The sequence below is a fragment of the Chiloscyllium plagiosum genome, chromosome 39 (genome assembly GCF_004010195.1).
Source record: "Chiloscyllium plagiosum isolate BGI_BamShark_2017 chromosome 39, ASM401019v2, whole genome shotgun sequence".
In the NCBI taxonomy this organism is placed as follows: Eukaryota; Metazoa; Chordata; class Chondrichthyes; order Orectolobiformes; family Hemiscylliidae; genus Chiloscyllium; species Chiloscyllium plagiosum.
In genome coordinates this window covers 8,475,206-8,491,720 of record NC_057748.1, presented here as the reverse complement: position 1 = coordinate 8,491,720, position 16,515 = coordinate 8,475,206, and the positions used below count along the sequence as shown (strand labels likewise).

At 43.8% G+C, this 16,515-nt stretch overlaps 1 protein-coding gene across 2 annotated transcripts in view; it reads left to right on the top strand.

The window, feature by feature from the left end:
* The window catches only part of mybpc2a (myosin binding protein Ca), an 86,030-nt gene extending 71,548 nt beyond the window's left edge, over positions 1-14,482 (top strand). For both annotated transcript variants that reach the window (XM_043679657.1, XM_043679656.1), the window contains exons 27-32: positions 2,953-3,092; positions 4,129-4,288; positions 5,295-5,431; positions 8,100-8,286; positions 11,522-11,563; positions 14,295-14,482. In XM_043679657.1, the coding sequence (XP_043535592.1) occupies positions 2,953-3,092; positions 4,129-4,288; positions 5,295-5,431; positions 8,100-8,286; positions 11,522-11,532 (635 nt within the window). In that variant the 3' untranslated portion in view covers positions 11,533-11,563; positions 14,295-14,482. The remainder of the gene's footprint in view (positions 1-2,952; positions 3,093-4,128; positions 4,289-5,294; positions 5,432-8,099; positions 8,287-11,521; positions 11,564-14,294) is intronic.
* Positions 14,483-16,515: the final 2,033 nt, after the last annotated feature.

Below are 16,515 nucleotides of genomic sequence, written 5' to 3'. Positions count from 1 at the left end.
ATGAAGAAACTGGTGAAGTCCAAGTTCATCCCCTGCGGCTGGAGGGTTCCCAGTCGGAAGATAAGACGCCCCTCCTCCGACCGTCGGGTTGTTGTGGTTTGGCGGTGGATGAGTCCAATGACCTGCATATCCCCGGTGGAGTGGGAGGGGGAGTTGAAATGCTGTGCCACAGGTTGGCACTTCCATATCCGCCACAGATTCACCTGCACCTCCACCCACATCACCTACTGCATCCGCTGCAGCCGGTGTGGCCTCCTCTATATTGGGGAGACAGGCAGCCTACTTGCGGAGCGGTTCAGGGAGCACCTCTGGGCCACCCGGACGAACCAACCCAACCAACCTGTGGCACAGCATTTCAACTCCCCCTCCCACTCCACCGAGGATATGCAGGTCATTGGACTCATCCACCGCCAAACCACAACAACCCGACGGTCGGAGGAGGAGCGTCTTATCTTCCGACTGGGAACCCTCCAACCACAGGGGAAGAACTTGGACTTCACCAGTTTCTTCATCCCCCCTCCCCCCACCTTGTCTCAGCCAAATCCCTCCAGCCCGGCACCGCCTTCCTGACCTGCAGTCCTCTTCTGGACCTCTCCGCTTCCATCCTACTCCGACCTATCACCCTCACCTTGACCTCTTTCCACCTATCACATTTCCAACGCCCCTCCTCCAAGTCCCTCCTCCCTACCTTTTATCTTCTCCTGCTGAACACTCTCTGCTCATTCCTGAAGAAGGGCCTGTGCCCGAAACGTCGAATCTCCTGTTCCCTGGATGCTGCCTGACGTGCTGTGCTGTTCCAGCAATAAAGTTTCAACTCTAAAATTAAAGGGTCAATGATTTTAAAGCAGGGGTGTCATCCCTTTAAGGTAGAGATGTGGGGAACCGATTTCTCACAGAATCTTGAAACTCTGTTCCTCAAAAGGTTTTAAAGCAGAATATTTTTAAGGCGGGGGGGTTAATAGATCCTTGGTAAACAAATGATGGGTGAAAGTTTATCGGGACAAGCAGGAATGTGGTGTAACAACGTCAGGTATAATCGTATTGAATGGTGGAACAGACTCAAGGGGCCGAGAGGCCTACTCCTGCTCTTGATTCTCTTTCTCTTTTTTTAATTCATTCGTGGCACATGGGCATCGCTGCACATCCCTAGTTATTCTTGAGAAAGTGGTGGTGAGCTGCCTTCTTGAACTGCTGCAGTCCATGTGCTGTGGGTCGACTCACAATGACATCCTTCTGCAGCATCTCCTTCAGTATTCACCTCAGTACTCTAGATTCTTGCTTTCTTATATACTTTCAATGAAATGTAGGTGCCAGTGAAAAGGCCACCATTTGTTGACCACCCCTAATTGCTCTCAAACTGAGTGGCATGTTAAGTCATATTGGAGGACAGAGTAGAGAGTGTGGTGTTGAAAAAGAACAGCAGATCAGGCAGCATCTGAGAAGCAAGAGAATTGAAGTTTTGGGCGATGGCCTCTCATCAGGAATGATTCCGTCGATTCTCCTGCTCCGCGGATGTTGCCTGACCTGTTGTGCTTTTCCAGCGCCACACTCTTGACTCTGATCTCCAGCATCTGCGGTCCTCACTTTCTTTATATTGGAGGACAGTTAAGAATTAACCACACTGCTCTTAATAACTTCTATAAGCTGCAAGGGTAGGTTGGAGCTTGGGTCAATTGATTTTTATATGGAGCTGTTCTGTGAGGGAGGGAGAGAATCCAAATGAAACAAATGATTGGACATGAGACAGCAGCAAAATAACAAGAGACCAGAGGTTGGAAAGGGAGAGGAAAGGCAGTAGATGCAAATGGCATGTTGTTCTGCTACTGCCTTGTTTAAGAACGAACTTGAATTTATACAGTTCTTTCAAGACATGGGGCACTTAGCAGTCAAGAACATTTTGGGATTGTAGTATAAATGCAGCAGTCAGTACACAATTCCGGGATCTGCGATAGGATTTATGATTTGATAATCTGCCTTTGGTAATGTTGCTTCAGAGATGAATGTTGGCCAGGCCAATTGGAGAATCAAAAGGCATCTGGATGGGTATATGAATAGGAAGGGTCTAGAGGGATATGGGCCAAATGCTGGCAAATGGGACTAGATTAATTTAAGATATCTGGTTAGAATGGATGAATTGGACCGAAGTGTCTGTTTCCATGCTGTACATCTCTATGACGAGGTTAATTCCCGGAATGGCAGGACTATCTTACGCTGAAAGATTGGAGCAACTGGGCTTGTATATGCTTGAGTTTAGAAGGCTGAGAGAGGATCTGATTGAGACGTATAAGATTATTAAAGGATTGGACACTCTGGAGGCAGGAAGCATGTTTCCCCTGATGAGTGAGTCCCGAACTAGAGGACACAGTTCAAAAATAAGGGGTAGGCCACTTAGAACAGAGTTGAGGAGAAACATCTTCACCCAGAGAGTGGTGAGTGTGTGGAATGTTCTGTCCCAGAAGACTGTGGAGGCCAAGTCTCTGGATACTTTCAAGAAAGAGTTGGATAGAGCTGTTAAGGATAGTGGAGTCAAGGGTCATAGGGATAAGGCAGGAACAGAATACTGATTGAGGATGATCAGCTATGATCATAATGAATGGTGGTGCTGGCTCGAAGGGCAGAATGGCCTTCTCCTGCACCTATTGTCTATTGTCTATTGACTGTAACTCTCTGCAGTTCTTTATAATGTGCCAGATGAAACCAGAGAGAGCCTCTGTTTAACATCACGTCAATGAGCTGTCAAGTCAGACAATGTGGTACTCCCACAGTATAACACTATCCTGTCAGCTTCAGTGGAATGGTTGAACCCACAACCTTCTGAGTCAGAAGTTGGAATTCCCTGAGCTTTCAGATGAACTGACCGCTGCTGAGAAACAAATAGTTCTTTCCTTTCATTCTCTTGAATGTCAACTGCAGGTTCTTCCGTAATTTTTCTTTGATCTGAATCTACTTCAGATAAACCTGGGCCCCCAGAGAGCCTGAAGATTGTAGATGTCTGGGGATTCAATGCTAGTATAGAGTGGACCCCACCGAAGGATACCGGCAACACGGAAATCACTGGCTACACCATTCAGAAAGCGGACAAGAAAACCATGGTGAGTAGGTGAATGGGGCAGGTGAGTATCACAATGCAATGACACACACTTGTGATGCTACACTGTACAGCAGTGCATCCAATGCACTTGCACTTTCAGCTGAGATCTTGAAAGTAGCATCACTGACCACCATGACCATCTCCAACAAAAAGACTCTGACCCTTGCTGAATTTTCCACTATCAACATCCTGGGAGTTATTGACCAGAAACTAAACTGGACTCACCATATAAGTACAGCGGCTACATGAACAGGTCTGAGGCTAGGAATATTGTTGCAAGTTTTCCCCAAAGCTTGTCTACCATCCAAGAGACACATTTATAAGTCACTTCCACCAAGTGACGGAATACTCCCCACTTGCCTGGATAAGTGTAGCTTCAATAGCAGAGGTAGGTTTGCAAGGAGCAGCTTAGAGCAGGATACAGAGATAGGGTTAAGGTGAGAATTTCACAGTTTAGGAGCCAGGCAGCTGAACGTGTGGCTGCCTGTGGCAGAGCGATTAAAATTGGGAACGCTCAAGAGGCCAGAATGGGATGAGTGCAGGTCACCCTGAGGATGGAGTGGCTGGAGGAATAGAGTGGACGTGGAGGGATTCGTAAAGCAGGAGGAGAATTCTAAATTCGAGGCATCTGACAGGTGAATGCAACCAGGTGTGAGTGACGATATAGCAGCAGAGGTTTGAGATGACCCCAGGTTTACTGAGGGCCCGTCCAGGACTGTGTCCTCATGGTAACAAAGGGGTGAATGATGGTTTCAGCAACAGATGCGCTGAGGCAGGGACCCAGTCAGACAATGTTATGGGGTGGTGGGAATGGGCAGGCTGTGTGATTGCATTGTCAGAAGCTCAGTTCTGAGATGAAAATGCCAATGTGCAAGTGTTTGGTTTGACTTGGCACGGTTGGCAGGAGAGGGGAGGAGTCAATAGGTAGGGGGTGGAAGACAATGGCTTTAATCTTCCTGAGAGTTGGGGAGTATTTTTAGGTGGATTTTGACTTTGATTGAGACAATAGTGATGAGCTTGACCCCCTTTGGTTTCAGGAATGGTTCACTGTGTATGAACATAACCGCAAACCCCATTGCACCATCTCCGATCTCATCATGGGTAACGAGTACTACTTCCGTGTCTTCAGTGAGAACATTTGTGGCCTAAGTGACAGCCCGAGAACATCGAAGAATACGGCCTACATCCAGAAAGACAGTAAGTGACAGCATTAACCCCTCCCTCATTATGGGAGCTCTCCCCCAATCTCTCAGTACATGGAAACATTGCTTGTTGCTTCTGAAACATTGACAGCTTTTTATTTTGAAGAGGGTAATAGTGATGTACATTTACCAAACACTTTACACACCCATTAGATGTCTCAAAGTGCTTGCCAACCAATGAAGTACTTTTTGTGAAGTAATCTCTGCTGAAACAGAGGAAACATAGCAACGAATTTGCCCATAGCAAGCTCCCAGAAATAAGTGAATGCACTTGCTATGTGTGAGGTGCTGACACTGTGACTATTCCTTCCACCATGCAAAGCCTGAACACATTCCCAGATCAAGTGCAGCATACAGTAGACACTGGTCTTATTGTAAATAACGCCCCTGTATGGTTACAGCTCTTAAAATGGTAAGCTTTAGCAGGTTTGACAGTCCCTAGTGAATTAGTGTAACAGAAGCAACAAGCAGTTAACAGAACCTTCTAGAACATCAACTTATCGAATCAAAAATAACATTGTCGAGGGGGATGATTTATACTAGGCTTTGTAGTGCCCACTGGTCTCGAAAGGCCAACATCCAAACAACATAACCACTTGGAGAAATGTTCCTGATAAATTATGAAATAGGATGCACTAAGCTATTGACAAGGCTGGGCTCCACACAGTTAAACCCATTTGGGCAGATCATTACACATCGTTGGTAGATGGGGGTCTTAATCCAAGGCAGGGATGCTACTACTGCACCACAAGAGATCTTGCCTTGCCCTGTTACACCATAAGGTGTAATTTGGTGTACCAGCACACTGTACCATGAAGCAGCAGGATGATGGGTGTGTACAAATGATTCTGGAGATGTGATAATTGGGTATCTGAGGACTGGGCACCCAGTTCTTGCTCATTTCCCTATCTGGGATAGAGCGAGTGATGAAACACACCAAACAGCATTGGGAAGAATGCTGAGTCAGATTGCATCTGAATTCTGCACTATTTCTCTCACAGGCAAGATCTACAATCCTTCACCATTCAAGGAATATGACTTTAGCCATGCACCGAGATTCACGCAGCCTCTGTTGGATCGTTCTATTATAGCAGGTTACACAGCAAAGCTGAGCTGCTCTGTCCGAGGTTCCCCTAAAGTAAGTATACTATTGAAGACTATTTAGCTGTAATAATCCAAAGGAATGCACACTCTTTCCTAGTCACTCTTCAGTTCAGAGTCTAATGGACCAAGATCCTTTTCATCCATTCAAATTGTAAAACCTCTAATGGAACAAATCCCCTTCCACTTCATCCCTTACGCACTGAGTCCAATTGATTGGAATCACTCCTCTATATCGCCAGCACCTGACCAAGTCATTTCACATTTGATCATTAGAAGGAGATGCTAACATTGTGCTAATATTGCTGGATAAGAGCTCCAGGTTAATGTTTTGGGAAAACACAAAAATGTTGGAGAAACTCAGTAGGTCTGGCAGCATCTGTGGAGACCGAAACAGAATAAACATCTCGAGTCCGGTACAATTCTTCTTCAGAATGTCCCAGAATGAAACATTAACTCTGTTTGTCTCTCCACAGGTGTCACCAGACCCATTGAGTTATTCCAGCACTTTGTGTGCTGGTTTCAGATTTTCAGCATCAATAATATTTTGATTTTATTTTAAGAAATGATTTGTGCAAATAGGTTCAAAAACACCACTGCTATGGGTGGAATTTAAATTCAGTTAATTTAAATGTGGAATTGAAAGCTACTCTCAGTAATGAAGACCGCGAAGCTATTATGGATTGTTGTAAAATCCCATCTGGATCACTAATGTCCTTACCTGATCTGGCTTATATGTGACTCCAGCCCCACAGCGATGATGTTGACCCTCAACATTGACTCTCTGCTTTGGCTTAGCAAACTGCTCAGTTAAGGTCAATTAAGAATGGGACACAATTTTGCCAGTGACATACACATCCCATCAATGTTGGATTCTGGGTATTCCAAGATGGAGGACAAGAAAAAATTGTGGCTGTAAGAGCTGCTCCTTTTCTGAGGTATTTTCAGTGTTGGAGCTGATTTCATTGAAATTTTGGAGCTGTAGTTGCTCTTTTATAAGCTGATGCATGGTTTTGGAACTTTGGAAAAAGGAGATGGAAACAACAGCACCTTAATAAAGAAGGAAGAGAGATGGAGCAGATACCCTGTGGGAGGTGAAACAAATAGAGAAGTAAACCTGAGCAGCCATGTGACTGAGCAGTGAACACATCGTTTAAAAGGCTGGATGTGAATGTGAATAGGAATATGGGCCAAATGCTGGTGAATGGGACTAGATTAATTTAAGACACCTGGTCAGCATGAACGGGTGGGACTGAAGGGTCTGTTTCCGTGCTGTGTAGCTCGATGGTTCTAAATGCTTTATTTCCCACATAAGAGAAGTCATGGCACCCCAGGGCTGTCAGATTGTGGTTCAAAATGCAGCCTTGTTCATAAATGTCCTTGAGGGAGGGAAAACTGCAAGGATAATCTTCCTGGCCTGTGCATAACTCCAGTGTCACACTTTATGTTTGACTCTTAATGTCTTATGTAGCAGCTGTTGCTCAGTTGGATATGCTGTGTGCCAAGAGATTGAGGGTTTAAGTCTCATTCTAGAGACTAGATCACAAACACTAGGCTTACACCCCAGCATAGGCTTTTTTTAAACTTTTGCACTCAGTTGTTGGTCCATAACCATTAGGCTATTAATATTATTCTGATATTCAGTCTAATATCAGGCATATAGTACAACAGACAAAAAGTGATTCTTCATTTGCAGCCCCTCCCCTGTCCAATTTCATCCTCATTATACAGCTGTTTATCTCATTCTTGTTTATGGGATCTTCTGATGAACTACAACTCAAAGGAAGTTGGGAAAGGTGGTCAGGTCATAGAATGGAACACACATGGAGGCCCTTTAGCCAATCATATCTGTGCTAGCTCTCGACAGAGCAGTTCACCTCAGTGCCACTTCATCTGCCTCTCTGTAACACCACACGCTCTCCCTTTTCAGATAATGGTCCAACTCTCTCTTAAATGCCTTGGTTCAACATGGCACACCACCACACCCTCTCAGGCAGCACATTCCAGATCCTGGGGAGTTCTTTGCCGCAGAGTGCTGAAGAGAATGGGTTGTTAAGTGTACCAGTAAGGATATCACGGGTTCTGAAGATAAGGCACAAAAGTGAAGTTAGGGATAATCAGATCAAGTGTGATCTCATTGAGTAACAGAATGACAGTCTTGATAGGCCGACTGCTTTGTGGTAGAGTTATAGAACTGTACAGCACGGAAACAGGCCCTTCAACCCAACTCATCAATGCCAACCAGACATCCTAAATTAATCATGTCCCATTTGCCAGCATTTGACCCATATCCTTCCAAACCCTTCCTCTTCATATATCAATCCAGATGCCTCTTAAATGTTGTAAGTGTACCAGCCTCCACCACATCCTCTGGCAGCTCATTCCATACACGCACCACCCTCTGCATGAAAAAGTTGCTCTTTAGATCCCTTTTAAATCTTTCCCCTCTCACCTTAAACCTATGCCATCTAGTTTTGAACCTCCTGACCCCTGAGAAAAGACCTTAGCTATTAAACCGTGCCCCTCATGATTTTATAAACTTCTATAAAGTAAATCTTATGGGTTATGTGCTTTGAACACCTCTATCAAATCTACAAATGCAAATCCTTGCTATCTTTTGTGCGTGTGTTGCTATTGGTCTATTGTAACTTACTTTGGTTCTCTGTCTTCATGGAAGTAATCCCAGTTTCTTGTCTCAAATGCAGCCGAAGATTATCTGGATGAAGAACAAGATGGCGATCATAGATGATCCCAAATTCCTGATGCATCACAACCAAGGCGTCCTGACACTGCAGATCCGTAAGCCAAGCACCTTCGATGGAGGAATGTATACCTGCAAGGCAATAAATGACCTGGGTGAAGATGAGGTGGAATGTAAACTGGAAGTGAGAGGTATAACCCTTATTTGTTATCTTGCTTCATGTGTCGTATGCCAACTCTCCTGATGGTTCAGGAGGTGGATGCAGTGCCCAATCTCAATGGAAGAAGAAACAGAAAGTGCTGTAGAAACAAAGTTAGCATTTTGAGTCCGATATGACTTCAGTGGAGCTGAAGGGAAACAGGAGGGATTTTATCGCAGGTTGTAGTGTAGAGAGGACAAGAAAGGCTCATGGATGACTTTTCTGATCTTTCCATACTAATTCTTCAAGATATTTTCTAACCAACCTGCTCAAATATGTTATGATACACTCCTGGAGCAGATGGGGTTTGAACCCAGGTCTCCTGGCTGACAGTACCACAAGAATCCCATGGATACCTTTCTCAATTCACCAGCAATTGAGGCTCTTCAGTGGCCAATAAATGACTACTCAGGGCCCCCCGCTTGCCACCTTCCTGAATACCTGCCTTGTAGGTTAAGAAGGCAGCTAGTTTCCCACTGGAAACCATAACAACCTCCCAGACGTATAAACCAGTAAAGAAACTTTCATACTTGGAAATTACTGTATTGGAGCTCTATTTTGAAGCTGACATTAGTATGTATCGCTCGCAAGTTTTACTGGATTTTCCGTCTGGCTGCCCGCTGAGTTGTGGGTATGGGCCTCCAATTGTCCCAATCTGGAGAATGGGCAAGATGGGGCCTTCTGAAAATCAATCCTGCCCTTCCACCTGTAACCACCACCAGGAAAGAACATGAAGCCAATTGATTGTGGCAAAAGGACCAAGTGGACCCAGAAGAGGTGCTCAGGGAATGACTAAAGGCCAAGAGAGATTAGCAATCAAAAGTGTCACAAGATGAATAGTAATGGCTGCAGAGAATAGGTCCAGAGAGGGTGACAATAATAGACTCGTTTCTGTGGAAAAGCAGAGGGATTTGGGTGGATGACTATCTTGCAAAGACATGAAAGGCTGCACTTTTTGATGATGAAGTTATAAAAGTAAAGCCATCAGGGTACAAGGTTTTAATACAAGAGCTTTAAAATGTAACAGCAGCGAGGTAATGATGAACCTATATGAAAACTTTGGAACAATTTGTGCAATTTCAGGCTTTCTTATTTCATGGATTGAATGTGGTCTGGCTGGCATTAATTGCCTTGTAGGATGTGGTGGTTTTGAGCTAATGTTTTGACTAGCTGGCCAAGAGCCAATTCTGAAGAATCTCATTCTTGTAGTTCTGAAGTCAAATACAGGCTGGACCAAGGAAGAGGTGTATGAACTCCACGTTTGTTAGTTTCCCGGTCACTTTTGATAGAAGTTTTGAATTCCAAGCTGTTGGTTCTCTCTCCTAATTGTGCTCCCTTTGGTTTAGTGTCCATCATTTTTGATTGTGCTTATATGAGGCAACCCACTTGCCTGGATGAGTGCTACTCCAATAACCTTCAAGAAGCTGACTTCATCCGGGGCAAAGCAGCCCTACAACACTCACTCCCTCCAATACTGCTGCGTAATGGAAACAATGTGTGCCATCGACACGGTGCACTGCTAGAAATTCACCAAGGTTCCTCTGACAGCATCATCCAAACTCACAACCACAAACATCGAGAAGGACAAGGGCAGCAGATATATGGGAACACCAACACCTGCAGGTTGCCCCCTAAGACACAAACCATTCTGACTCGGAAATATATAAACATTCCTTCAGTGTCACCAGGTCAGAATCTTTAAACTGCCTCCCTAACAACATTGTGGATAGACCTATAACCCAAAGGATAACCAAAGTCCATGAAGGCAGCTTATTACCACCTTCCCCAGGGCAATTAGGGCAATAAATGCTGATCCAGCCAGCATCACTCACACCACATGAACAATATATTTCTTTTTCCTTCAGACCGATGAACCGTCTATTTTTTTGGGGGTGCACACTCTTGTTTGATAGCACAGCCTTCAAGTGAAAGGGTCCAAGTTGATCATGACCTGTTCAGGGACATTTAGGTTGAGGTTTTGAAGGAACATTGGGACATTTTTCAGTTATGCCACATTTTACCAGGGATGTAAAGGAATTAGGAAGGGCGTAAAAGAAAACATTTTATAAGAAATGCACCAGGCAAGAAGGATTTCAGTTAGACAGATCAGAGAGCTGTTCATCTCAGAGAGGAGAGGGTTGGCAGATTTGAGGCAGATGTTTATGAATCTGGACAGAACAGCTAGGGGGGAACTGTTGATGGAAGGCTTGAGAACCAGAGGACACCAATACAAGATGAGCAATAAAAGCAGCAAAGGTGACACTAGGAAAACCCTATTTTGCACAGTCAATGGTTAAGACCTGGAATACACTGCCCTAGCGAGTTGTGGACACAGATTCAATTGGGACTTTACAAAAGGAATTAGATAAGAATCTGAAGAGAGAGGCATGAGCTGAGTTGCTCTTGTGTCGGGTCAAAGGGTTGTATGGCCTCCTTCTGTGTTGTAACTTTTCTGTAATGGTACTGAAGGTACTGAGATTGATGCCAGCTGATCACATTGCCATTGTTACCCTCACCTAATGCCCACACTCAGCCATCACAAAATGGCAACCAGCAAGACTAATATTAGCTGATGTTCCTCTTTTCCATTGCCCTTACTCTGTCCCTCAAGGCCAGGAATATTGTGGCCAATTGTGCTTCTGTTTGGTGTGTGATAAGCTGATTGGTCTCTCTCTCTCACACACACACACACATAGTGGTGTCATATCCACATCACATTCTCCATACAAACTCTATAGACAGTGCAGGACTAAATTACTTCAGATGCTGGAATCTGTACTGAAAACAAAAAAATTCTGGAGATCACAGCAGGTCAGGCAGCATCCACGGAGAGAGAGCAAGCTAATGTTTGAGTCTAGGTGATTCTTCATCAGAGCTACCAGATGAAGAGTCATCTAGAGTCTGACCCACTATGATCTCCAGCATTTTCTGTTTTCTGCAGACAAGACTTCCATTGAACTGTGTGGGTGCTGGACACAGATTGACATTTGGTGAGTTCAGTTAGAATGGGAGTCATGCTCTCGAAAAGAGACCCGGTCAACCAGGAGCCACTCAAGACCCTTGCCTAAGGAAGGCAAATGGAAGTGCAGGACGGGACAGCTTGGCTCAGTACACACATGCCACAAAGTGATGGAGGCTGAAGGACCAACTCAGCAGAAGCAGGACAGGAGTGATACATTTCAGAAATGAAATACAAACCTTTATTTCTGTTTCTCTTCCTGTTACAGTTCCTCAGTAAAACGTGCCCGGTGTAATGCAGCTACTGTATGGTAAGAACAACTTCTTTGTCCCTGTTACTCAATATTAACGACCTCTAATCCATCTTTAGCTGAATTAATGTTTCAACTATGCTTTTTTAAAAAAGTGACTACAATCCAATATGGTAATATTTTAAAAATCAATCAGATGCCACTGTCAAATCCATTATTCCAGATCCTGCAGGAAGTTGAGTTTCTGACCATTGATTCTTGTCGCACACAAGAATGATCACAAAAAGATCTCTCGGATCACATTCATGTCTTTTTATGTCACTCCCTTGGGTTGTTTCTCACAGATCTGTGTGATCTGATTTCAGAGCTGCCATATTATACAAATTCAGCTTCCTGAACAACATGAGCCTTTGAATAAAAGCAAAATACTGTGGATGCTGGAAATCTGAAACAGACACAGAGAATGCTGGAGAAATTCAGCAGATCTGGCTGCATCTGTGGAGAGAAACCGAATTAACATTTTGAGTTTGGTATGTATCTTCAAAATGTGTCATGATTGTTCTGACTTCTGGAGAAAAGTCATTACCAAACTCAAAATGTTAACTCTGTTTCTCTCTGTGCAGATGCTGCCAGATCTGCTGAGTTTTTCCAGCATTCTCTGTGTTTGTTACAAACTCTTCAATGCCCAGGTCAGTGCTCAGAGCCCTCTTTGACTTAGCCAGACATTATATGGAAAATTTCCTGCTCTGTCTTCCCCTCCCCACCACCAAGCAGCTTCAGGCAGACCTAAGAGTTCTGGTCACTGAGTTAGAGTCATAGAGTTATACAGCACGGAAACAGATCCCACTCAGGCCAACTTCTCCACACCGACCAGCCATCCCAATCTGACCTAGTTCCATTTGCCAGCATTTGGCCATGTCCCTTCTAATTCATATACCCATCCAGATGCCTGATGAAGGAGCAGCGCTCCGAAAGCTTGTAATTTCAAATAAACCTGTTCGACTATAACCTAGTGTCATGTGATTCCGGAAGAAGGGCTTATGCCCGAAAAGTCGATTCTCCTGTTCCTTGGATGCTGCCTGACCTGCTGCGCTTTTCCAGCAACACATTTTCAGCTCTGATCTCCAGCATCTGCAGTCCTCACTTTCTCCTCATGTGACCTAGACCTTGTCCACCTCAGTCTAACACCGGTGCCTCCATTATGGCTACCATCTGTTTTATTGAGTTGGAACCAGTGCAGTGTGTGTATAAGTTCCTTCTCGTTGCAAAGACCAAGCCCTTCTGTATTAATATCTGTAAAAGTCACCATAGTCCAACTGGACCATAGGGCTGCTTTCTCATTAGAGAAAGATGATTGCTAGTGGTTGTTTAACCTGAAGGTCATGACACCTCAGGCAAAGGGAAAGGTTGAGAAGGAGAGTCCTTCATGGTGACCTCATCCAGTGTGGGAATTGAACCCATGCTGTTGACATCACTCTAGCTCAATTGGCAGGATGGCTGGTTTGTGATGTAATCAATCCTCTAATGTAAAAAACCAAAAGAGCTGCGGATGCTGGAAATCAGAAACAAGGAAAAAAGAAATGCTGGAAAAGCTCAGCAGGTATGTCTGCAGCTATGGAGAGAAATCAGAGTTAATGTTTCAGGTCAAGTGACCCTTGTTCAGAATCCCATGACATACATGACTACTAGTGCATGCAAGTATTCCACTCCGTGTGCCTGACTGGCACAATCCTAAAAAAGCAAAATCTAGCTTTTTTCCTCAACATCACTCCGGTTCTGTACTACCAAACAACTAATTGTAAAACTTTTGACATTTACAAGGTACTTTTCATGTCAGGTATGCTACCCGAGGGCAAAACATTTCAAATTGAAAATTACATAAAGCACAGTTGAATTAAACTTTTCACTTCCTAGTATACTCTACAGTGAACAGCCTCAATACAGTTTCAATGTTCTTGATGTTCACAATGTATGTCACTTGTCAGCCCAGGGGGCTCTAAACATGTTCCTCAGCGCACTATGGCTGAAAGGCCTTATACAAGCGACCTTCCCCACTGACCCTCTGCAGTGGCTGTATTGAGGAAGTTTTTTTTTAAATTTCAAAAATATACTTTATTCATAACAAAAAAATGTATACAAAAATGCATACAAAGTCACTAAAGCAGTTCAATACTGTACAGTAGCCTATTAATAAAACAAACAAACATTGGTTAAAAACTGAAAGAACTGTGCATGCAGTAAATCAGAAACAAGAATAGAAATTGCTGGAAAAGCAAACTGGAGTTCTGAGGAAGGTTCACTGGATCAGAAACATTAACTTTTGATTTCTCTGCACAGGTGCTGCCAGACCTGCTGAGCTTTTCCAGCAATTTCTGTTTTTGAAATAAACTTTGGAGTTTGACTCTATCCAACAACCAAACCAAAAGCATCGCTTACTGATATAATGTTATATTTGAGGGACCAGGAGGTCCAATAATTCAATAGACCCCCAATTAATTTCAGCAGAAAGATCTCAGACAGTGGTCTTTTCCCACTACACCTTGATGGCAGCTGCCCCAAGCTTTAGTGCGTCCGTCAGCATTAAGCAAATCCTATTACACATTATCGTTAGGAAAGTAAAGGATCAGCTGGTGATATCTGTCAAGATATACCACTTCTGACTATCCTGACGCACTCATCACGGTTGATGTATCTCAGGTGACAGTAGACTTTTTAAATTTCCCTTATGATGTAGGTTATGTTTTGAAGTGGTGGTGCTTCTCAATCTGACCTCTCGCCCTATGATCTGCAGGCAGTTTTCCCAGAATGCATGGCAATCGTTTTCCTCAGGCAGCGAAGGATGATGTGAGCGACGCCAACCTTTTTCCCAAAATGGACATGGCAACTTTTGTCTGCATTAATATTTGAAAGCATTACTCTGTTTCACAGTGTTATGTCGCCCATATTTATATTTAGTGAAAATAAAGCGATTAGACAATGTCTCTGTTGCATTTTATTTTGTTCTATGAGAACGTTTGAGCAGTTCTAACATCCATCTGGCAATGAGGAAGCTCAGTTCTGTCTGGTAATTTGCTGGAAGAATTTGGTGGGATTTTCTCCTTGTTTGTCTAAAAGTCTGTATTCTTGAAGCACCCACAAGATTTTCTTAATTCATTCATGGGATATGGGCATCACTGGCTAGGCCAGCATTTATTACCTATTATATATCATCCAGAGTCAACCACATTGACCATGGGTTTGGGTTTGACATCACACAGAGGCCAGACCAGGTCAGAATGGCATTTTCCTTCCCTCAAGGACATTTGTGAACCAGATGGGCTTTGTCCCTCAACAATTGGCAACGGCTTCATGGTTATCATTAGACTTTTAATTGCAGATTTTTATTGAATTCAAATGCCACCATTTGCAATGGTAGGATTTGAATCAGAGTCCCCATAACATTACCTGGTTCTCTGGATTAATACTGTAGCAATAATGCCACTGTGCTGTCACTTCTCTTCAGGGATTACTGGGTGAGAGATTGTGAGAGGTCATCTGTTGAGTCGGGATGTCACATGGGTCTGAACGATTATAAAGTCATAGAGATGTACAGCATAGAAACAGACCTTTTGGTCCAACTTGTCAATGCTGACCAGATATTCTAAATTCATCTAGTTCCATTTGCCAGCATTTGACCCAAATCCGTCTAAACGCTTCTACTTCTTCAGGAGGCTAAGGAAATTTGGCTGGTCCACAAAAACCTTTACTAATTTTTATAGATGCATCAAGGAAAGCATCCCATTTGGATGCATCATAGCATTGTAGTCAACTGCTGTTCCCAAGACCGCAAGAAATTCCAGTGAGTCATGAATACAGCCCAGTCTATCACGCAAACCTGCCTCACATCCATTGACTCCATCTATAGATGGATTCCCACTGCCTAAGGAAAGCAGCCAACACAATCAAAGATCCCTCCCACCCCAAACCTTTTCTGATGGCAGAAATTATAAAAGTTTGAATGCACATACGAATAGATTCAAGAACAGCTTCTTCTCTGCTGATATCAGCATCTGAATGAACCTCTCAAATGTTAATTCTGATCTCTCTCTCCTCACCTTCTCCACAGCTATAACACTGTATTCCTCACACTGTTCTGCTACCCTGATCTAATTTGTATGGTACAATTTGCCTGTATAGCATGCAAAACAACACTTTTCACTGTATCTCGATACATGCAACAACAATAAATGAAAGCAAGTCAATGACTGTCTAAGGTACAAGTCAAGGACTGTCTAAGAGAATTCCAAAGATAAGCAGGGTACTGAAAAATGAGATTGGAATAGATAGATCATAAAATCCCTATAGTGTGGAAGCAGTCCATTCAGTCCACACCAACCCTCCAAAAAGCATCCCACCCAGACCTACCCTATCCCTGTAATGCTGCATTTCTCATGGCTAATCTACCTAACCTCCACATCCCTGGACACTGTGGGCAATTTAGCATGGCCAGTCCACCTAACCTGCACATCTTTGGACTGTGGGAGGAAACCCATGCAGACACAGGGAGAATATGCAAAATGTACACTAACAGTCGCCTGAGGCTGGAATCCCACCCAGCTACCTGGTGCAGTGAGGCAAACCACTGAGCCACTGTGCCAAAAGATGTTTGATGAGTGGTGTGGAAATGATGGGCCGACAAGCCTCTTTCCGTGCTGGAAAATCTCTACGATCCTGAGATGAGTGAAGAGATTTCTCCTCATCCATGTTATAATTAGCTAGCCTTGTTATCCTGAGACTGTAACTCCCCGGTTCTAGTCTACTCAGCAAGGGGAAATATTCAGCAGTTCATATTTCAAGTTTCTCTCAAATGTTTTCAATGAAATCATCTCATTTGTCTAATTTCTAGCCAACGTGGGCCTTTTCACTCAGTCTCTTCACTGGAGAACCTAATCAGAATGTATCCTACTAACCCACAAAGGGATAAAAACGGTTTGCAACAGGTTTTCTTTGAAAAGAAACCTAGAAGGCAGCCG